This window comes from Natrix helvetica, assembly GCF_964273705.1.
Source record: "Natrix helvetica genome assembly, chromosome: 4".
NCBI classification, from domain to species: domain Eukaryota; kingdom Metazoa; phylum Chordata; class Lepidosauria; order Squamata; family Natricidae; genus Natrix; species Natrix helvetica.
This window is the reverse complement of record NC_138550.1, coordinates 71,890,780-71,914,323: the sequence shown is the minus strand read 5'-3', so window position 1 is coordinate 71,914,323 and position 23,544 is coordinate 71,890,780. Positions and strand designations below refer to the sequence as shown.

Below are 23,544 nucleotides of genomic sequence, written 5' to 3'. Positions count from 1 at the left end.
TTACCTAAAACCTGTCATCCTACTAGATTTCCAATGAAGTATGAGATGAAAAATTGGTCAACAATGAATTGATCAAACAACCATACAGCTCTTTATTTTTTTACATAAGCAGTCAGTTTTTAGAACAAAAATTGAGTTTCTTTTAAATCCAAAAGCCATCCATTAATACAAATCTGTATTTCATACCAGTATTTTACGTAGCAATTCAGCCTTTTATTCACTTGCAATATATAAACCATAGCTGTTATATCTTGGTCCTTTCTTTATTACAGAATATTTTATAAGGGCATAATGGGAAATAATAAGGGCATAATGAGAAATAATACGTTGCTCTCAGTCTTAGGAACAGTAACTCTCAGTGAAAATTTGCATTCTCTGTCATCAGCTGTCAATTAAAAACTATATGAAACAACTAAAGATTGTTTCCAAAAGTATGTATATCAGGACTAGGGAGTCAGTGAGTAAAGAAAATATTAAATATGTAATAGTTATCATCCAGACAAATTATTTACATTTTGGTGCATCTTCACACAACAATGCAATCGTTCCTATTAAGCCAGCTGCTTTCCCCCAAAATTTAGTGTTACTATTAAAAATGTTTTGAGAATTTAATCCACTATTGAATATGAACATTAATTCTGTGACAGAGTTTACAGCTTTTCTAACCAAGCATTCCCACATTTTTATGTTCTGTGGACATTATCTTCTAAAGCTTCTGCACCGATAAATTCCTTGTGTGTCTAATCACATTAGGCCAATAAAGTATTCTACTCTTATTTTATTGCAATTCCAATAACTCCCATTCTACTCCATTCCATTCTTTCAAAAGACCTCTGCCAGGACTGCTAAACAGCGCTTAGGACATCTATGGGCCCAAATCCTTTATCTTTACAAACCACCAGGGGTCACTGGACTACTACTTAGTTGGAATCACGAGACACGCTGACATCTTGCGGCTATTTGCTCTTTCCTCAGCTCAAACCAGTAAAAGAAAAAACTGCAAAATTCAGTACTTTTATAGTATTCAAAGCACCTCACGTACTGCTCCTTATCGAGGGTTTGACAGGAAGACTGACATCTAGTTAACGGCAATAACCTTTCAGTTCATAGCGCGGAAAGTTTCCTTCCTGCACTGGGTTTTTGAACCCAGTGCAGGAAAGGGATGCAGGTATATATAGTATTCTATTACCCTTTAAAAGAACAACACACCCACTCTCTAACTACCATCTTAGTCACAGATCAAAGACGCTTTGGAGTTAGATGATCTAGATGAAATCAGCACTGGATCAGTATTTTGCTCCAATTTTAAGCGCTTTCCGGAAGCTACTAAAACAGATCTTTTCCGGAGGAAGTTTGTGGGCTAATGCCAGACTTTGCATGGGTTAGTTGTGTAATTCGGCTTGTAGATTTTTTTTTTAAAAAATGTCATTTTATCGTTCAGTGAACCGCCGAGAGTCTGCTTGTGATTGTAGCAGGCTAAAAATGCGATACCATAATAAACAAGCATGTTGTAAAGAACACAGTCAGACAGCCAAAAGAAGTGGGAGACGGGGTGGTTCCTGCATGCGTGACCTGCCTACCCCACTCCTGTTCCTTCTTTCCCGCGGGATCCAAAAGACTGGACATTAGGACCACAAGAAGGAGGGCTCTTCAATAAAAGAACCTTAAACCTCCCCCAACACCGCGGCTGCGGATGTGGCGGAAACAGCTGTACGCACGTCCCGGGTGCAGCATACTTCCAGGGCTGGCGAGGTGGCCCCACTGCAGAGCCCTCCCTCGCTGGCCGCCCGATGACTGGAGCTCCTGGAGTGACGTCATGGCCGTGCGCACTTTGCGGTTGTATTGTTGAAACCGATAGATAGAAGGAAGGAGTAGACAGAGAGCTTGCGGGGAGAGTGGACGCCAGCCTTCGTGAGACAGGTAGGCGCGGCTGCTGCTGCCCCTGTCCCTGTCCCTGGGGACGACGCGAGGGCTGGGACTGGAGTTTCGGCATCGCCGTTGGAGTAGGCTCCTAGGAAGCTCCGGGTTTGGGGGTATGTGCATATCGAGCCTAGTCTGCCTGAAGACGCCGGGGAGCTGGAGACCAGGATGGGTCCCTTTTGCCTGACAGTGCAAAACAGGCCATTCGGTGGCTGCAGCTCTGAGGCTGCACTGGCGGCGGCTACTGTGCTAGTGGCGTCTCGGTGGGGCTACCTTTATGGTTCTTCGCCCCACTTGGGCTCCTTCTCCTGGAACGGAGGCTTAAGGAGGGCAGGCCAGGTTGTGTTGTGCTAGTAGTCATATCGCGGGGCTGAGGAAATCTTGGAGGAGAAGAAAGGCGAACACGTTTGGTGTGCCCGCCCGTACTTCGTCAGGTGTATAACCACAATGCGGCGGTTACTCTAAAACGTTAAAGTACGGTTCTCCTCCTGGAGCCAAGGAGACCATTTTCCCTGCCAGCCTTTCCAGGAAGAGGCGGGGGAGGGGGGTGCGTCTTCTAGCTCCTTGTGACTTAGCGGTTTTACCAAGACGACCTTGTTTGCTGGGCAGTAGGAAGAGAGAGGCCTCTGGGCAAAGGTTGAATCTAAGTGGCAGAAGGATGTACAATAACAGTTCGTGGTGGGTGGGGCGGGGCGGGGCGTGACAACTCCTGCTTATTTCTTTGAGAAGGATGGCACAGAAGGCTAAACAACTCGCTCTGTACTGTACTCTTAATGTGGTACTGTAAAGCTCAGCCTAGCGCCAGTCGAGCTGTCTCGGCTTAAATTATTTTACAGGGTGGCTATAAAGATAAAAATCCAAGGGGAGGATGGCTGGTAAAAAAAAGTGCAAAAAATTCTTCAACAGATAAAAATTAATATTTTCACACACCCATATTAATATATAGCAATTGGAATAAGCCAGAGATATAATTTTGTTTCATTGTTTATTGAAAATGTTAGGTATGGGTAAAATTTACCATAATGCTCATGCCAATGCTGATCTCATTTGGCCTGCAGAATACACCTCAATACTAGTAATTGTATCTCTTTATATATTTTTTTCTGTCTCGATTCCTCATCTTGTGACTCTTTATTTTTCTCCCCTTTGAATAAGAAGTAAAATTATGCTGTTTAATTTTTCTTTTCTGATGCTTTCCTGTACTTGGAGAGGGTTCTCTTCCTGATTTTCTTTAAGATTTGAGATGAATATCTGTCTACCTTTCACCTATATTGCTTCAAAAACAAATTATCCTAATGGATTTTGGGTCAAAGATAAGATGCTCATTTGTTAATTATAGTCAATGTGTTTGTTAATTGCTGTTACTGTGTGACTCATAAATGCTGGATCCAGTTGTTCCTTAATTTAGTTGCAGCTTTACAGGAAACTTGTACTTTTTTACTGCTCTACTTCAGTAGAAATATTGTAAGTTCATTCTGAATCCATTATGGTCTGTCACAACCATTGAGTTTCCTTTTCATCTTCCTCATTCTGTGCTACTGTATGTGTTTCCAATGCCTCATATTTATTACCAAAGTATATGTTCAATTTGATCACTGAATAACATGTAAAGTTAAACTTAATTACGATAAAATAAGACTGAATAAAAGCCATGACTTGCACAGCAGATAAAATAGTATAAAATAGAAGAATATATAAAAGATAGTGAAGAAAAAAATTAAGTCATTGTTCATAAAAGCAAAAAAAAAATATAACAAAAAGGACTAAGAGGAAGAGATGTTTGATTTTCTCTCTTTGGTCTTGATGCCTTCCTAGAATGGGAGAGTCATTTATGAAAGCAATATTGTATGGCTTTGTAATTCATGAGTTTATTCTGAAGATACAAGTATACTTTTGTGTTGAGAAGCACTGTGAGAACTTCTTACTGGGAACATTAAGGTGCTTAGTGAAGGAGTAGCAGTGTAAAGATTTAAGACAGGAAAGTTGGCTTTGGAGAATGTAAAGACACAAAGACTGACATCCTTCATTTATGATAAATATTGGGGGTAGCTAAAAGATCTGTTATGGCCATAGGAATGTGTATGAACAAAAGAAGTTGAACATTGGTATCAGCCTATTGAGCCCAAACCTATTATAATATTTATATCTCTGTGATTTCGATAATATGGGAGTCTAAGAAAGACTTTGCTTACTGTAAGCTTGCTAATAACCATTAGTCTTGTGAAACTGGTTCATCAAGTGCATGGCTAAGCTACGTCACAATTGAAATAATAGCTCAATGGTTAGGGAATGAGGGGGTGGGTCAATTTCAACTATTGGGGCCATCTGTTTCTCTTAGTACAACCTTCCTTATGAGGTTTCTGTTGTGAGGGTTAAATGAGTCCATGTAAGCTACCTGGCACTTCTTAGAATAGCAGGACATAATTAAGAAATAATTAAGAAGCAGAGTAGCTTTTGGCTTTCATAAGTGAAAGAAAATGCTGAAGAGTGCATGAAGGATCATCAGTTGTGCAAGGAGCTTCTCTGACCCGAACACATAGTTTACATGTGTAAAGTTTGAAGGGCTTTTTTCCGACCTCCCAAGGAACTGTTGGTTCCTCTAGGTCAGTGGTAGGCAACCTTTTTTTTCAACTGAGCCAAATCCATCTTCGGCTTTTTTCACAGGGGGCAGGGCTGCTGCTGAAGATGTCGACGAGCCCCTGCCGCCACCAGAACAACAGCTGCCTCCTCCTCCTCCTCCAACAGCACCTCCACATTTGGAGTGAAGCCGCCAAAGCTCCCGCTGGCGCCCCCCTCCACTCGGAGCACCGCGTTACCCCTGCTGCCTTCTCCGCCGCCGCCATGCTTTTGAGAAGCCATGAGGCCTTTTTTCCCTGCTCCTGCCCCCCCCCGCTGCCTTCCTACTGGCTCCCGCGGCCTCATGGCTCCTCAAAAGCACAGCAGAGTAGGAGGGGGCAGGGGGCCCAACTCAGGTGCTCCGAATGGAGGGGGGCGCCGGCGGGAGCTTTAGCGGCTTCACCTCTGCCGCAGCGTCGGGTGCTGTTAGAGGAGGAGGAGGCGGCAGCAGATATTCCGGTAGCGGCAGGGGCTTTACTTTAGCTGCAGCGCCGGGCGCAAGCAGCTAGGATTGGCCACCCACAAAGGACCTCCTCCCCGGGCTTGCTTTCCTGGCGTCAGTCGCCCCGCGCTCACCAAAACAAGTCCGGGGAGGTCCTTTGCGGGCGGCCAGTTCTAGCCGTTTGCAAAGGACCTCCCCAGCCTCCTGCGCCTGTGACAGCAGAAAGCACTGCGCGGCAGTTGGAAACTGCTGTGCGGTGTTTTCTTGCCACCTGTGCAGCCGCGCAGCCGCGCACCTTAGAGGGAACAGTGGGAGGGAGGGGAGCGGGCGCCTGGCACACAGAAGAGCCGCATTAAAATGTGTAAAGAGCCGTATGTGGCTCGCGAGCCGCGGCTTGCCGACCACTGCTCTAGGTCATCTGAGAGATCCCTTCTTCTTCCCTGTCCCTCCAGGACAGGCTTCAGTCCGAAGACCTCCCAACAGCTGTTTGTCTTGGATTTCCGCGAGGCTCGGCAGAGCCCACTTTTTTCCAGCCAGTCTCCCCGCGATGCTTCCGGCTTCTCCCACAAGTTAATCTTAAAAGTGTCTGCTGGACAGGACTAGGAGTGATTAGAAAGTGGATTTGGAAATGAGAGTTTGAAATAGTGATATGAAAGATGTTACATTGAATATAAAAATGAAACCAATGGATGCCTTAATAATTAAAAGGGATATGCAAGTGACAAATCAAAAGAGTGACTTAGATAACTTTCTTATCTTAGATTTACAAAAGGAATCTGATAAAGTGCTGAAGGTTTTTTTTTGAGAAATTGAAGTTCTAGGACATTTTTTGAGGGGATTAAAGATTAAGATTATTAAGAGAAAGGGGAAGTGATATAAAGTGGATTATTTACTTACAAAACAGTGAAGATAAAACTTTAAAAATTGGTAAAATTACAAGGGTCACAGAAAAATCTATTCTTACCTATTTCAAATTGCCAATTTGTTTCTGTACAGGAATAGAAAGCAAAGTGCAGTTGCTTAGTCATACATAGCAACATTGCTGATTGCTTTGATGTAACATGTTATATTTGTTTTAGGTATTTGGAATGCAGAGCATCCAACTTTTCAATGCATGATTTTTCTTTTGTGAACAGTTCTTTGTGGATAAAATAACCAGACAATTCTTGGCTTGATAACATTTTGGGTAGTACAGTATTTGACATGTAGGCTAATGACATCTATCTGGATCAATTTCATGCATAGCTCAGTAGGAGTTAGTCAAATGTAGCCTGACTTGTTAGGTCATCATTAGTCAAACAACTGCTGTAATGATGAAAACAGCAACATACATACATACATACATACATACATACATACATACATACATACATAGTTGGCAGAATTATAGAATTAGATTTGCCCATTTCTCCGATTTAGTGTTGTATAGTGGGTAAACAATGCTTGAAATAAGTGAAATTTTGTTTTTCTTCTAATAAAAAAATATTTCATCTTTTTATTGTTTAATATATCACCAGCCAGTCTTCTTAATTGGCTTGTCAGAGTTATGCTTCTAAAATATAGCTGTTTCTATATTGCTGCTGTGGTATGGATGAAATACTTTTTCTTTGAGAAGCATTTACTGATTTTTTTCAGTGCTAGTAACCTTCTTGGATAGGGCAGCTGCTTCTAGGGATTTGGAGCCGATTGGAGAAGCTGTGAAAAACAAAGCTGCTGTAGCAACATTGACAGTACATGAAAAATTGCCTATTGATGAATATCTAACTAAAGTGGTTTTTTAAATAAGCAGAGGAACCAAGTGTTGTACCTTGGGAATAATTCAAGTTTCTTCCTCTTGAGATAATAATACAAAGTGTGTAAACAAAAGCTCACATTTACCATTATTGCTTGCAAGCAGCAGTAAGACTTTTAGGGTTTACTAAGTTAAATGCAGTTACTTTCAAGTTCACCTTCAACCTCAAAAAAAAGACAAAACCAGGAATAATTTTGGATTTGCCCACTTGTGTTGCAGCACTGTGTCCTCTGTATTAACAGAAATACAGAAAGTTCAACCTTCGGTAGAAACGTCAATCTCTGCTTTATAGTTATGCTCAATTTTCTGTGCCAAATCAAACTTTGTTTGGTAAACTATATGAATTGAGCAATATGTAAACTCACTTAATACAACATTTTATTCCAATCATAGGCTATTGGTTCCTTCAGGTGTTGCTTTGGAGGCATACACCAGGGGTGTCAAACTGGCCGCCTGCGGGCCAGATGCATCACATGCAGGCTACACACACCCCAGCTCTGCAAAGGCAAAAAATGTTGTGATACGTCACGTGACACGATTGACTTTGACACCTGTGCAATATACCATCCTTATCAGGGTTGCCTAAGTACTTTTCTAGCTTATCACATCCATAAGGATTGACATACTGCCTATCCTCTCCTTCAGCTTGTCATTCTATTAGTTGTGCTAGCATAGGCTATTTTGCTGTTTATCCCCTGCTCTAACAGTTCTTCCAGAAAGCAAAATCATTTTGGCCAAGTGACACAGGAGGTTCTGCTGCATTAGTAGCTTCCAAACTATCTTGCCCAGAATGTGCCTTTGTGAAGAAGTATTGTTAGACTGAGGTATCGGGATTCCCGAGAGCAATAATTGCATCATTCTGAAGAAGGCAGCAAGGTCCTTTGAGATATTCCAGAGAAGCATTGATTACTTCCTTATAGCTAGATTTGTTGCAGTAGGCATGCTTCTGGAGTACATTGCCATAAGACAGGGAAGGATAAATATTTTTTTGCTATAACAACCACACTTGGTCTTTGTGATTTGCCTGAAGATTGCAAATATTGTTGTATGACATATAGCCGTGATGGCGAACCTATGGCACGCGTGCCACAAGTGGCACGCGGAGCCATTTGTCAGGGCACGCGAGGCTCTGCCCTGTCAGCTGGCCAGTGCGCATGTGCGCGCTGGCCAGCTGAGCTCACCTTTCTAAAAGTTATTTTTCGCCTTCCCCAGGCTCCAGAGGCTTTATAGGAGCCTAGGGAGGGCGAAAACAGCCTCCCCCGCCCCCCGGAGGCTTCAGGGACCGTCCCTGAAGCCTTCGGAACGCTTAAAATCACACTCCGAGCAACCTGGAAGTGACTTCCGGGTTGCTCGGAGCGTCATTTTAAGCGTTCCGAAGGAAGCAGGCGGCGGCGGCGGCTGCAGAGGTGGCGGCCCCGGAGAGGCAGAAGCAGCGGCGGTGGCAGCTCGAGATTCCCCGGCCGGCGCGGAGCAAGCGCGGAAAGGCGATGCGCCGCTGCCTCCCAACCGCAGCAGGCACAGCTGCTCCAGAGGCGGCGGCGGAGGTGGAGGAGGTAAGCGCGGGGGGGCGGGGCGGGGCAGGGGAGGCAGGCAGGGCGGGAGGCACCACGCGACGCCCGGCAAACTTTTCCTGGCTGGGAGCCGCCTGGGCGAGAGGCGACTGGGGGGGAGGACAGGCGCTCGGGGGCGCCTCCACACCTTACGCTGCTCTTCCACGTGGCAGGCGCGCCGCCTCGCGTGGGCTCCGTCCGCCTCCCCGGCACGCAAGGTCGGGCTGGGTCTCGGGGGGCGGGGGAGGCAACTTTGCCAGGGACGGAACAAACTTTCCGCCTGCCCCGCCAGTGCATCTCCCGGGCCTTGGAGGCGGAGGTCGCGAGGGGTCCAGGGCCCCGCGGGGAAAGGCAGGAGCTGCGGGAGGGGCGCGTGGGGCTGTCCTCCTGCCTCCCGGATGGGGGCCGCCCGATGGCTCCGCTCGGGCGGGGAGGTCCGGAGCAGAGAAGCGCCGCAGCCGGTTATGTAACCGCTGGATGCTAGGCCTCCCCCCTCCGCCTTTCTCCCTCCGTCCCCAACTTCTGCCGACTCCCCGCGTCCTTCCCTTGCTGGGCTCAGAGTGGCCGAAAACTACTGCGTGTGTTGACTGCATAGCCGCGCCCCCCCTTCGCCCCCCTAACTGCCTGGCGGGCACCGGTGTCCGAGGGGGCTTGGCTGGCAGGCGGGGGCGCCCAGTTGCAGAAGCGCCTCTCGCAGCAGCGCTGGGCTCCCTCGCTCAGACCCAGCCAAGGTTACATAAACTCTGCCGGGTGGGCGATTGGCGGCGGCAGCGGCAGCGATGTGAAGGCCGGGCGAGCGCGCAGAGGCTGGGCGGAGCGGCGCAAGGGATGGAGGCGGCTGCGCGCCACGCTGGCGAGTGCGCAGAGGCTGGGTGGAGCGGTACAAGGACGCTGGGCCTGAGGCGCCGCACGGCGGAGGCGATCCGAGCCCGGGCGATCGAGACGCACGTCTCGTGCCTGTTCAGGGATCGTCCCGAGGCTTCCCTGAAGCCTTCAGAGCTCTTAAAACGACCATCCGAGCAACCCGGAAGTCACTCCCAGTTTGCTCGGAGGGTGGTTTTAAGCGCTCCGAAGGCTTCAGGGAAGCCTCTGGACAGTCCCTGAAGCCTCCGGAGGGCCTCCGGGGGGTCGGGGGAGGCTCTTTTCGCCCTCCCCAGGCTCCTATACAGCCCCTGGAGCCTGGGGAGGGCGAAAAAAAATGTAAAAATGGGCGCGTTGTGCGCGTTGTGCGCGCATGCGCACTGAGGTGCGCGTTGCATTATGGGTGCGGCACGCCTGCACGCGACCCCCCCGCGCTCCCCCCACTTATGGCACGCGAGCCAAAAAAGGTTCGCCATCGCTGACATATAGCATCACTAAAGGGCAAAATGGCTGCCTTAAGCATTTTTATAATTAAATTTCCCCCAGTGATAAAAATTGGCCCAGTGTTTTGGAGAGTATTCAGGAGTTTAAAGAGACACAATGGATACTTTAGAACTCCATCATCCAGTACAGTCTATTTTGCCTCTTAGCCATCACCATTCAGGTCTTCTCAGTAAATCAGGTCTGAACATTTCAGCCCACCCATTCTGAGGTTCTCAAGGGCTGAAAATGGAGTGCCGGAGAACTGCCAATTGCTTCCCTTTGCTCTAAGAAGTCTGGTGCATCTGCCAGGGCTCTACTTGATGATAGGTGTAATCATCTGTAAACAGAAACAAACTTTGAGATTTAGAAAGAATACTTCTGTTGATGACAGTATATGGCACCCTAGCTGTAAATGAAACATAAAATTAAGCAGGTTGCTTATGAGATATTAAAATCAGAATAGAGCTGGAAGGGACCTTGAAGGTCTTCTAGTCCAGCTCCCTGCTCAAGCAGGAGATCCTATAGACAAGTGACTGTCTGGTCTCTTCTTAAAAATCTGCAGTGATGAAGCACCCACAACATCAGGAGGCAAGGTGTTACACTGGTTTACTGTCCTCACTGTTAAGAAGTTTCTCCTCAATTTCAGGTTGCTTCTCTCCTTGGAGTTTCCATCCATTGTTTCTTGTCTCTGGTGCTTTGGATAATAAATTGACCCCCTCCTCTTTGTGGCAGCCTCTCAAATACTGGAATACTGCTATCCTATCCTCCTTTTGTCTAGACTAGCCAAATCCAAATCTTGCAACCATTCCTATATGTTTTAGTCTCCAGCTCTAACAGTTCTTGTGTACTTTTTCCAAAATCTCAACATCTTTTTTGTAATGTGACCAAAACTGGAGGCAGCATTCCAGGTGTGGTCTTACTAAGGTTTTATAAAGCGGTACTAATACTTCACATGATTTTGATTCTATGCCTCTGTTTATACAACTCAAGATTGTATTAGCTTGTTTGGCTGCTGTCTCACACTGCTGGTTCATATTCAAATGATCGCCCACTCCAAGATTCCTCTCATAGTTACTGTTTTTGAGCCAGGTTTTGACTAATCTGTACTTGTATCTTTGGTTTTTTCTGCCCAGGTGTAAAAACCTTGCTTTTTCCTACATTAATTTTCATTAAATTAATTTAAAATTAAAGTTAATAACAATTTACACATTAAATTTAATGAAATTTAATAAAATGTATGTTTCTTGTTTAAAGATTACAATTGAAAGTAAAATACAGTTCTGTATTTTTAGGAAACAAGTAAGTGTCCTACATGAATTATGAAAATCCTCCACCGTATCCTGGCCCGGGCCCAACTGCCCCTTACCCACCATATACTCAACAACCATCAGGCCCTGGTCCATATCCTGCCTATCAGCCGGGGCCTACAGGGCCATATCCAGCTGGCCAACCAGGCTACAATGGTTACCCACCATACGGATGGCAGAATGCTGCACCTCCAGGACCAGTCTATGCAGATGGACCTAAGAATACAGGTAATATAAATACCTTGCATGAAATTGTATAGACTTCATGATTTATTACAATTCTAATAGTTAAATGGTTAAAGTATGTTAATGAGAACATGGTGTTCAAAGGATGTTTCTCAGTATTTCTATAATTTTATCCAGCTTGGCCAATTCTTTGAAAAGAAGGAAGGATTTCTTTTATATGGAAAAGAATTCTTTTTTTTTTACTATGTCTCTTACCTTTACCCTTATTTCTGCTTTATTCTCCAAGTGGTTAGGCTTGATACAGAACTGGCCAACCTTTTCTCGACTCAGAAGTCAAGTAGAGTTGGACCTTGTTAGTATCTGAACAGAAGCCTACCAGGGAATTCCACAAGAGTGAGTGATATTAATTAGACAGCTTCAAGCAAAATACTTGCAGTTTGCTATGTGATATGAAGCAATGACATAGTTTGATTTGCACATATTTTTATTATTATTAGGAGTACCGAAGTCCTTAACTAGATAATAAAATCTTTTTATAAACTGGTTATTTTTTTTCAAATATAATGTAACCAAGGAATATTTTACTGTATACATTTGCTATAAATTGGAATTGGAAGTGAGGGGATGGAAGAAAAAATGATTACCAAAGCATATAATTATTTCTTAAGATTTAAAATGGAGGAAGAAACAATGAAAGAGACAATGATAAGTTGGGCCCAAAATTTTGGTTATAGTATTGATTTGGAACATTGGGAAAAACTATGGGAGAAAAATTAAGAAAATTTGTACAATATGTTTTATTGTTGGCATTTACCCCCGGCGAGATTGGCCAAAATGTTTCCAAAGCATTCCCCTGAATGTTGGAGATGCAGCTATAAACAAGGAACTTTCTATCATATGTGGTGGTCATGCCCCAAAGCCAGGGATTACTAGCTCAAAATAAAGAAATATCTAGAAGAAATTACAGGACAAAAAATAGAGCTGCAACCAGAAATATTGCTATTGGGTATAACGTGTATAACGAAAACGTGTAAAAAAATTCAATACATAATACTGCATATATTAACTGCAGCTAGAATTGGTTTTGCTCAAAATTGGAAACAGAACAACACCCTCTCCGATCTAATAATAATAAGAAAGATACTTGAGTGTGCAGAGATGGATAGGTTAACCATGGAAGTAAAAGATAGAGAAGAATCGGAATATTATAAAACCTGGAGTATATGGTACAATTGGCTGGAAGATAGATGTAAAACTACTATATAAGGAATATGGAAGATGTATATCAAAAAGAGAGAAATGTATATACTTGTAAATATTGTTATAACTTAAATGAATATATAATACATAGTTTAGTAATCTATAAAATTCGTAACTGTTAATATGAGTGACGGATCCATACGGAAACTCTGTAATGAGTGGAACTGTGTGTTGTTTTTAATGTTGAAATACGTTTAATAAACATTAAAAAAGAGAGTTGGTGATATTAATTAGTGTGAAACCATATAGCCATGGAATAAGTTTTAATACTTTTTTAAAGTGTTTTTCCTATTTTATTTGTTGTAACTGCTTGACATTAAATCACTTGTAAAGATAGCCATTGGATTATAGATTATATAATTCTTGCACAGGAATTAAAGAGAATTCCAGGCATCAGTAGATATTAATATATTCTTGAAGACATAGAGGAGGGTTACCAATACTAGTTGGATGGATGTTGATTAGGAATAAACAAACTAAACATCTTGATTATTGCAAATTTGGTTACTGCAAGTCTTATGTGATTCATGTGGATTTTGTTTTACAAAATTAACTTGTAGATATTCTCATGTTGTCTTCCTCTTTCCTCTCATCTTCCCACTTTAGCTCCTTGTTCTGAATGTGTCTAATAAGTTTTTGTTTCCCCCAAATGTCTGATACCTAAGGAACACATGTTGCATACAATGTTTTTTGGTCTTGTCTGGCCTGGGGGATTACCTCTGAAAAAAATCTGCATTCATTCTTAATGCAGCTTGACAAAAACGTGTTCAAGCTAATCCTGTGCTTAGATAATAATTTAAAATGAATAATAATTTTTCATTAATGGCCATACCTTGTTTATTGTTTCACAACTGATTTTGTTTTAAAAACATTGTTTTGCTACCAGTGTTAACTTAGGTGATCCTTTCTTTTATAGACCATATTTCAGAGCAGTTATTAACAGTCCTTGTTTTTTCTAAGATTAATCAGTAACTAATAATCTATATAGGTGGAAACCAAACACAAATACTCATGATAGAAGCAAAGGAAACATACCTCATTTTTAAATAAAACTACGCAAATTGTTTGTATAGAATAAAGCGGTGCTTGTCATAAACGTCAAAGCCTACAGATAAAAAAGCAAGACTCTGTAACTCTGACCTACAGTGGATTAGATAGTTTCCAAGGAGGCTGGTAGTTCAGTTTCAGTCAAAGGGTTTTATATGTGTGCATATATGTTTAAGATTTCAAAACCAATGCAGATATGGCAGAACTGGGTGGGGCGGAGGAGGCTTCAGCCTTAGTTTTTATTTCCAAGAAAAAAAGGACCAGAAGAGTTGATACAAAGTGTCCATTTTGGGCTAGTTCAATTACAGAAAGTTGGTGGTGCTATGTCTGGACTCAACTGAAGGGCTTGTGAATTTCTAGGCTCAGTTTTTCTTACTGAGGTTCCCACAACTGTCATAAATAAGAATTCTGGTTGACTAATTTTTAAAAATCATGAACATCATTTCCTTCTGCTTAAGTGAGAGATTAGTGATTACTGTTTGGAATATAGTCAAGATATTGAGTGACATATCAAAAGGAGGGGGTCTGCTCTGTATTTGATGGTTCATAAACAAGTGGCTAAAATGAAGTAATAGCCAAAAGCCAACATGGGTTTGTCAAAAACAGATCATGCCAGACTAATCTTATTGCATTCTTTGACAAAGTGACACAATTAGTGGACCAGAGGAATGCCGTTGATATAGTTTACTTGGACTTTAGTAAGGCATTTGATAAGGTAGACCATAACCTACTACTAGATAAAGTAGAAGAATGTGGGTTAGACAGCATCACCACCAGATGGATTCGTAACTGGCTGACCAGCCGCACTCAACATGTAGTCCTCAATGGAACTGCATCTACATGGAGGGAGGTATGCAGTGGAGTACTCCAAGGCTCTGTTTTGGGCCCAGTACTCTTCAACATCTTCATCAATGATTTGGATGAGGGAATAAATGGGGAACTCATCAAATTTGCAGATGACACTAAGCTGGCAGGAATAGCCAACACTCCAGAAGACAGGCTTAAAATACAGAAGGATCTTGACAAGCTTGAACATTGGGCACTATCTAATAAAATGAAATTCAATGGTGAAAAGAGTAAGGTTCCACATTTAGTCAAGAAAAACAAAACGCACAGGTACAGTATAGGTGGTACCTTGCTCAACAGTAGTAACTGTGAAAGTGATCTTGGAGTCCTAGTGAAAGGGATCTTGGAAACCATTTAAATATGAGCCAGCAGACTTCTGGTGGTGACATGGAGGCAAGTGCGGGGAAGAAAGCAGGGCTCTGCTTTTCGAACCCCGATATACACGTTTGGAGGATCGCCCAGGGGGATACGCTGAGCTTGAAGGGTGAAGCGGAGAAGTAGGGACACCCCAGAACGAACGAGGCGGAAGGCGATCGCCCGTTATGACTGGGGATACCCTTTTTAACCCAGCGTGTAAGTGTTCGCCGCTTGCTTCACTGAATGGTGGACCTGAAGCCTCGGCAAACCACCAAATAGAAGAAGGAAGGAAGAGAATTGAATCAACTTTTGCTACATTGTTGCAACGCCTGATACAAGTGAAAACGGCGGAGAGCTACATGCTGGGAAAGACGTACCGCAAACTATAGAGGAGAATGGGCAAACAGGGAGACTCCAGAGATCTGGCGTGAAAACCCCATTAAAAAGGCCACTGGAAGAGGTGAGAGCGACAACTTTAAAATCTAAAACGAGCCCGAAGAAACAAGGGGAAAAAAAATACGATCTGGCTGGGGTTCCTGTGGACTCGGGTAGCAGGAGAAAGGAGACAGAGGGAGACATTGAAAGATCGCGCTATACCGGGGAACAGCAGCAGACGGCCATTAATTATAGAGCAACAAAGTATCAAGGCGGAAGAGAAAGCTGACGAAATAGCAACATTATAACAACTTAGAAGAGCCCGGGTAATTGAGCAAAGTTGAAAGAAAGATTTGAAAATAACTTAAAGAAGCTCTGAACTTAAAGAAACACAGAGGAAAAAGAGGTGAATGAACTGTCTATATTAACAATACATAACTATATACAATTGTTATAATCTTTATAACCAAATATTTGAATTAATCAATTAATGAATTAATTAATTATTTAAGACAAATAGCTCTATTTATATCGATATCTTTTGCTACATTGTTATAACCATAAATAAGTAAGTTTGAAATCCGGTGGCAGTTACTAGTTATATATACTTATATATTGTATATTGTACCTATGCTACAACCATTTAAATAAGTTAAAATTTAATATTATTAAGGAACAATCTAAGCATTTAAGTACTTAAAATATAGCATTGTGGATGTTAATAGGTACAAATATTGAGACCCTCCCCTGTCCTCCCTCCTTGCTTATATAACCCCTTCTGCCAACACCTCTAGATATTATTGTATAATTTATATATATTATTATTATTATACTGTATTATTTAAAACTTACATAGTATATTAAGATTACTGTGGATATACTAATACAAGAAAAAAAAGAGGGGGGGGGAGATTGAATGCCAATTTGGGACAATATATACAAGATACTTTCAGAACAAGATAAAACTATAAGAGAAATGGCAAATATAACATCAACAGCACTAAGAACTGGAAAAAAGACGAACATTAATCCTGCAATAAATCCAACAACAAGGGGATCGCCGCCCCCACCCCCCAACATCCAAAGGATCAACAGAATAAATGAATGAAACAGAAAAAACAAATGCGGGGTTGAATACTGAAAATATACAGACAGTGCTGCAAACCATTCAAGAAACTATGTTAAAACTCCAAGAAACAGCAACAAAAAACCACGATGAAATGAAAATAGATATGAATGAAATGAAAGCAGAGATGTGTGAAATGAAAAGCGAAGTCAAGAAAGACATACAGAAATTAGATGATAAAATGGAAACCATACAACAAGCTCTGGGAAAGAATTAACAATTAATAAAAGAAGTAGAAAAAAGAACAGAACAGACAGAAATAAAAATAAACCAGGTTGAACAACAAATGAAAGCATCAAATAAAAATCTAGAGGAATCGCTTATTCACATGGAGATGGACCGTTCAGCTTTCTACCTCCGCTTTCAGAATGTGACAGAGGCAAAAGATGAAGACCTAACTATGATAATGTCCGGCTTAATTGCAGAAACTTTAAACAGAGATAAGCAAGAGATCATAAATGAATTGAACAACATTTATAGAGTTACCACCAATTATGCGAGGAAACATTGACTACCCAGAGAAGTGCACATCAGGTTCGCGAGGAAAAAAGTAAGAGACATACTATATAAAATAACAAGAGAAGAACCGATGATGTACAAGGGGAAGGAGATACTAATACTAAAACAAATCCCACGAAGAGTGAGGGAACAGAGAAGAGACTACCAATTCTTGGCGACACAATTAATTAAGTGGGAGATACTGTTTAGATGGTTACCAGAAGGGATGTTAGTAACATGGCAGGAGAAGAGAATCAAAATTGACAACCTTGAAAAAGCACAGGAATTATATAAGCAATTAATGTATCCGGAAGAGAAACAAAATACAGAAGAGGAGATAGAATATAGAAGAAAGGAGGAAAGACAACAAAAGGCAATGGAGGGAAGAAAGGGAGGACGTAGCAGGGAAGAGGAAGAACAACAGAAAGAAGAGGAAGTAAGACCAAAAACAAGAAGTCAAAAAGAAACTCGAGGCAAATAAAGATAAGGACAAGTAGAGATTTAGGAGAATGGAAGAAGAAATCCAACTACTATCTGTAAATGTCAATGGTTTAAATTCACCAACAAAAAGAAAACACATCTGGGCAAAATTAACAAAACAAAAAGCAGCCATAATATGTCTACAGGAAACACATATCAAACAACAAGATATAAAATACTTAGAATGTCCGAAATTGGGAAAATTATATACAGCATCGGCAGAAGAAAAAAGAAAAGGATTAGCAATTTATGTTAAAGAGAGAATAAAGATAAGCTTAATTTATGCAGATCGAGGGGAAAGAATATTAATATTAGAGATACGGATAAACCAAAAACCAATATTGCTGGTAGCAATTTATGCCCCAAACGAAGACCAGAAAAATTTCTATAAAAGATTACATGAAAAAATTAGAGAAATTGGAGGGAAAAACATCTGTATAATAGGAGACTATAATGCCATAGCAGATAGCAAAAAAGACTATGTAAGTGACAAAAAAACCAAAAGCAAAAAAAAAGTATTACCAATAACGTGTATGGAGATGATGGAAGAGCTAAATCTGATAGACATCTGGAGAAAAATGGAACCAAATAAAAAACAATTTACCTTTTACTCAAACCCACACCAATCTTGGTCACGGATCGACATGGCATGGATGAATAGGGAAATTGGGGCAGAAGTACATAAAATTGAAATACTACCAAACACCTGGGCAGACCATAATCCCATTAAAATCTGGAAAGGGGAAAAAAAAACTAGACGAAGATGGACATTAAATCTGCAAATATTAAAAGAAAAAGAATTTATCCAAAAATGTAAGAGTGAGTTGGAACTATTTTTTAAAGAAAACACAAAAGAACAGACATCAATAAAAAACCTATGGGATATTATGAAAGCCTACACACGAGGAATCATTATTGCTTATTCAGCAAAAAGAAATAAAGAAAAATGGGCACAACAGAAAGTATTAGAGAAGGAAATTGAGAACCTAGAAAAAGAACTCCAAAACAAACCACAAAGTGACAAAATTAGAAAAGATTGGATGCTAGCGAAACACAAATTAAACATACTAGTCCAGGAAGAAATAGTAAAAAACTTAAAATTAACGAAGCAAATTTTTTTTGAGCAAGCAAATAAACCAGGAAGGTGGCTATCTTATAGATTGAGAAAAGAAAGAGAAAAAAGATTAATATATCAACTCCAAGAGGAAACGGGTGAATTACAACACACAATGGAAGGAAAGAAAAAGATCGTACATAAATATTTTGAGAAGTTATATAAGGGGGAACAAACAGATGACAAACAAATACAAGAATATTTAAACGGAGAAGAAACCCCAGTAATATCTGAAGAGATGAAAGAAATGTTAACAAAACAAATAACAAAAATTGAACTGAAACAGGCAATTTAAAAACAGAAAAATAATAAAACACCAGGCCCAGATGGATTCCCAGCAGAATGGTACAAAATAATAGACGATCTGAATGAATCAATAGAACCCCTAATGCTGGAGATGTATAACGAAACATTGACGAAAACAAAAATACCGAACTCATGAAGGGAAGCATACATCACGTTAATATTTAAAGAAGGTACAGACCAAAACCAAATTCAAAATTAGAGGCCAATCTCGTTGCTGAATGCTGACTATAAAATATTTGCAACAATAATGGCAGAAAGACTAAAAAGACTACTAAATGATTACATACATCCAGATCAAAATGGATTTCTCCCAACAAGACAAATTAGAAATAATACCAGAATAATAGCTAATATCTTGGAGTATTATGAGGTGCATACAGAGAAACAAGTGGCACTTGTATTCCTGGATGCACAGAAGGCATTCGATAATTTAAATTGGCAATATATGAAACAACAAATTAAAAATATGAATTTAGGAAATAAATTTGAAAAATTAATAGAAACAATATACTCCACCCAAAAGGCAAACATACTATTGAATGGGGAGAATACAGAGTCTTTTGAAATAATGAAAGGAGTGAGACAGGGCTGCCCACTATCACCTCTGCTTTTTATTCTGACGCTAGAAAGCCTTCTGATACAAATTAGAAAAAAACAGGAAATAAGAGGAATCAAAATTAAAAATGAAGAATACAAAATACAGGCCTTTGCAGATGACTTAGCATTTATTATCGAAGATCCATTAGAAACAGGGAACAGGTTAATGCAAGAACTAGAAAAATATGGAGATGTGGCAGGATTAAAAATTAATAGAGAAAAGACCAAGGTCAAATATTTAGGAATACAAATCGCAGAATCAAATACAAAACTTTTCCTAAATAATTATGAAGTGTTGTGGCAAAAGATACAGAAAGATCTTCAAGTGTGGAAAAAGCTACAATTATCTTTGCTTAGAAGGATTTCAGCAATTAAAATGAACATTCTACCTAGATTTATCTTTCTATTCCAGATGATACCGTTGCTTAAATCAGATAAAATTTTGTTAAAATGGCAAGCAACATTAAATAAATTTGTTTGGAAGGAGAAAAAACCGAGAGTAAAGATGAAGATTATGCAAGACACTCGTGAAAGAGGTGGCCTTAGACTCCCAAACCTCCGATTGTACTATGAAGCTGCGGTATTGATGCATGTAGCAGATTGGTTTGGGAAAACAAAAACGGAACTGTTGAATATAGAAGGTCATGATCTTGTTCTGGGATGGCATGCATATCTTTTTTATGAAGATAGAGTGGATAAAGTGTTTAACAATCATGTTCTCTGAAGTGCCTTGATGAGAATATGGAAGAAGCACCGGCCTAATTGGGATTATAAAATACCGCTTTGGTTGGATCTTGCAGACACCATGTGGATTACGAATACTAAGTCACTCGGGGGGGGGGTGTTTATATAAAGATGTGCTTATTGCTGATGGGGACGAATGGCAGTTGAAAACTTTGGAACAACTGTTGGAAGAAGGAATTACTTTAAATTGGTTACATTATATACAGCTACAGAAGAGATGGAAAGAAGATTGTAGGGTCGGTTTTATGGATAAAGAAGTGGAACTGATCAAGCAGATAAAAGAGACTGGCCCAAAACAGGTTAAAAGAATACATAATGTATTGTTAGAAAGAGATTCAGAAAGTGAATTGGTTAAGGATTGTATGATTAAATGGTCTCAGAATTTTGGTGAATCGGTTATGTTGGACACGTGGGAAAAAATATGGGTTCAGAATGTTAAATTTACATAGTCACAGAATTTAAGGGAGAACTTTTATAAAATGTTTTACAGATGGTATTTAGATCCTAAAAAATTATCATGCATGTACCCAAATGTTCAACCAAAATGTTGGAGATGCGGGTGCTTAGATGCTACCTTTTTTCATGTATGGTGGACTTGCAATAAGGTTAAAGCTTTTTGGATAAAAATATGGTGGGTTATGCAAAATGTATTTAAGAAAAGAATACAATTTACTCCACAAATGTTTTTATTGGGTATAACTAAGGATTTTACTAAAGGGGAAACAAAACTGGTTTTGTATATGGTTACAGCAGCTAGGTTGTTGATTGCGCAACATTGGAAAAAAGATTTTTTACCGACAATTGATCAATGGATTCAGAAAGTGGCAGGATTCGCCGAAATGGCAAAAATTTCAGCTTTCTTAAAAGGTCAGAAGCAGGAGAATTATACACAGGAATGGGTAAAATGGATTGATTATATACAGAAGAAATATCAGACTAGGAAGTACTATGTAGCCTTTAGGTAAAAATGTTTAGATTGGGTTCTTGACAGATGATCAGAGTAAACAATATATGGGATGCTTGGAATTGTTAGAGTGGTGTATAGCGGAAGTCAGGGGGGTGGGTTTGATTGGGAGGTGGGGGAGGGTTAGGGTGGAGGGTGGGGAAATATATATGCATAATAAATTTAGAAGATGGGATTAATGAGATATTGCTACTTATTATGATTTATATATGTTTAATTAATTTAGATGATGGGGTTATTGGGCTATTGTTACTTTAAAAGAAACTTATACTATGATTGTTGGGAGGCGAGGGGGCACAATATTTGAATGAGAAATCTATTTTAAGACGGGGGGAGGGGAGGGGGTACAGTATTTGTATGTGATTTACATTATATGGTGGGGGGGTAAAAAGGGGGAAAATTTGTTTGTATAAAACTTTTTTAATAAAAACAAAAACAAAAACAGAGGGATAGAATCGGAGACGACGTCCGGTCCCCGAAGGCGACGGACGTGCGTGTCCGCTGCTCACTCTTTCGGTGGGATCCCCTTAAGTTTGGGGGGAGCACAGGGTGCCTTGGAGGGGTGCCCTGCCGTAGGGGCGGCTTGCTGGGACCCCCTGGAATGGCGGCGGCCACGGGGGGTGTCTCCAGTTTTGCCCCAGGAGCCGGGAAGTGTGGGGAGTGCGCGGCGGTGCTGCATGCTGCCGTGCGTCTTCACCGAACGGAGCCTGGAAGGAAATGATTAATTAGAAGGATACAGCTGAAGTGCGGTGAGGTGGGAAGTCTCGCCAAGTCTTTTACTGTTTTATTCAATTAATGAACTGCAGTTTTCTTAGAACTTTGTTTCAACCTCTGGAAGAGTTAAGATTGGAGGGGGGGGGAATTTCCACCCCCCTCAGAAAAGCAGCACTTGCAAAATCTCTCCCTCTCATAGGAGAGAGAGAGAGTTAAAAAACTTACTTTCACTTCCTCTAAACAATGGAAGAATAAATTTTGACCACAATTGCGAGAGAAAGGATGGTTGAACTGACTCTTCCTTAAACTATGTATGGGAACTTTGGACTTGTTGTTTCCTGACCACCTGTAAAGGCTGAGCCAAGATGGCCAACTTCCTCCTCCTTCTTTGTCTTTATGAATGAGATTCCTCCCTTGGAAGATTTTATGGCTCTGAACTAGTCTCCATCCCAGAGATCTCCAGGAGCCTCTCTAAATACGCTTTCCCCTTGGATTTGGAATATTTTGATTCACCTATTTGATCTGGTGCTGTATTAGAAGATTTATTCTCTCTTGTATTTGCCTGCCTTGTGATTTCTACCGGCTGTGCTTCCCCACAGACGCCATTTCTTTGCACAGATTAATAACTATCTCTGAGCTTCATGATGGGTCCAAAAAAATTACCGCCTGGCAAGGCCTCATCGGCCCCGACATCTACGTCTAGTCCGATTACTCAGCAGTCACAACTGGGGTCATTTCTAGAACCTAAAGCCCCTGAAGAGAGTACAAAGGACTTATCTATTCATCAGATGCTTCAATCTATCTTAAAGGGACAGGACGAAATGAAAAAACAACTGAAAGACTTAAATGATCAGCTCAGAGAAACGCAACAACAAGCCACACGAAATGAACAGAGAATAGGTGTACTGGAGGAGGGTGCGGTTGGGATGAAGGACGAGGTTAAGACAATCCAAAGGGGAAATGTAGAATTTGAAAATCACATGAAAAAAATGGAATTTGAAAGGATGTCTTTTTTCCTTAGGTTCCAAAATTTGCCAGAAGTTGAGAACAAAGATCTTAAGGAGATTATGACCACAATACTAGCAGAATACATTAATAGAGATAAACAACAGCTCTGGTGGGATGTTGACTTGATTTATAGGATTAATTCAGCATATGCAAGAACACACAATGTTCCAAGGGAAGTTCATGTTAAATTTCTTAGAAAGACTACAAGAGATGAGGTTCTAGGAGCTCAAAGGGGAGGACCATTAAAATATAAAGATAAAGAAATAACCATTCTTAAACAGATTCCAAAGAAAGTAAGAGATAAGAGGAAGAAATATTCCTCTTTAGCAAAATAATTATATAATAAAGGGGTCTGGTTTAGGTGGTTATTACCAGAAGGCATATTGATTTTCTGGGAGGGCAGTAGAATTAGAATTAACACAGTTGTGGAGGCGGAGGCTTTCACTAAAAAACATAATGCTCTCCTAGATGAAATGGGGGATGGTACACAAGAGATGAGGGAGGGAGGGGCTGAGGCTCTGCCAGTAGACAGGGGACAGGATGCAACAACTAGAAGACTCAGGTCACAAAAGTGATTTGAAACATTATTGCAATTGTTGTTACAATGTACCTTTACGGAAATGATACAAAAAAATGATTGAAATATATTGATGACTTAGTGTTAAACTTAAAACTGCTAATATCTATTCAAATGTTGATGTTTTTCTATTCTTGTCTGTAAAAGTTGCGAGACTTGGGGGGACTGCTCTCCCCCGCACGATATAGCTGTCAAAAAAAATTTATACCCTTTTTAACCCTTTTTCCCTGAAACAATTTGTAAAAACCAATAAAACTTGTTTTAAAAAAACCAGAGGGATAGAATCAAGATCAGGTGAAGTGTTATTACCACTTTATAATGCCTTGGTAAGGCCACACTTGGAATACTGCATTCAGTTTTGGTCACCACGATGT

The 23,544-nt window shown here is 40.9% G+C and overlaps 1 protein-coding gene across 2 annotated transcripts in view; it reads left to right on the top strand.

The window, feature by feature from the left end:
- The first annotated feature begins 1,765 nt into the window (after positions 1-1,765).
- CYSTM1 (cysteine rich transmembrane module containing 1) overlaps positions 1,766-23,544 on the top strand; it is a 57,174-nt gene continuing 35,395 nt past the window's right edge. The window contains exons 1-2 of one of the 2 annotated variants that reach the window (XM_081951374.1): positions 1,766-1,920; positions 10,957-11,199. In XM_081951374.1, the coding sequence (XP_081807500.1) occupies positions 10,977-11,199 (223 nt within the window). In that variant the 5' untranslated portion in view covers positions 1,766-1,920; positions 10,957-10,976. Of the gene's footprint in view, positions 2,034-10,956; positions 11,200-23,544 lie in introns of both variants that reach the window. The other variant, XM_081951375.1, reaches the window with a different exon arrangement.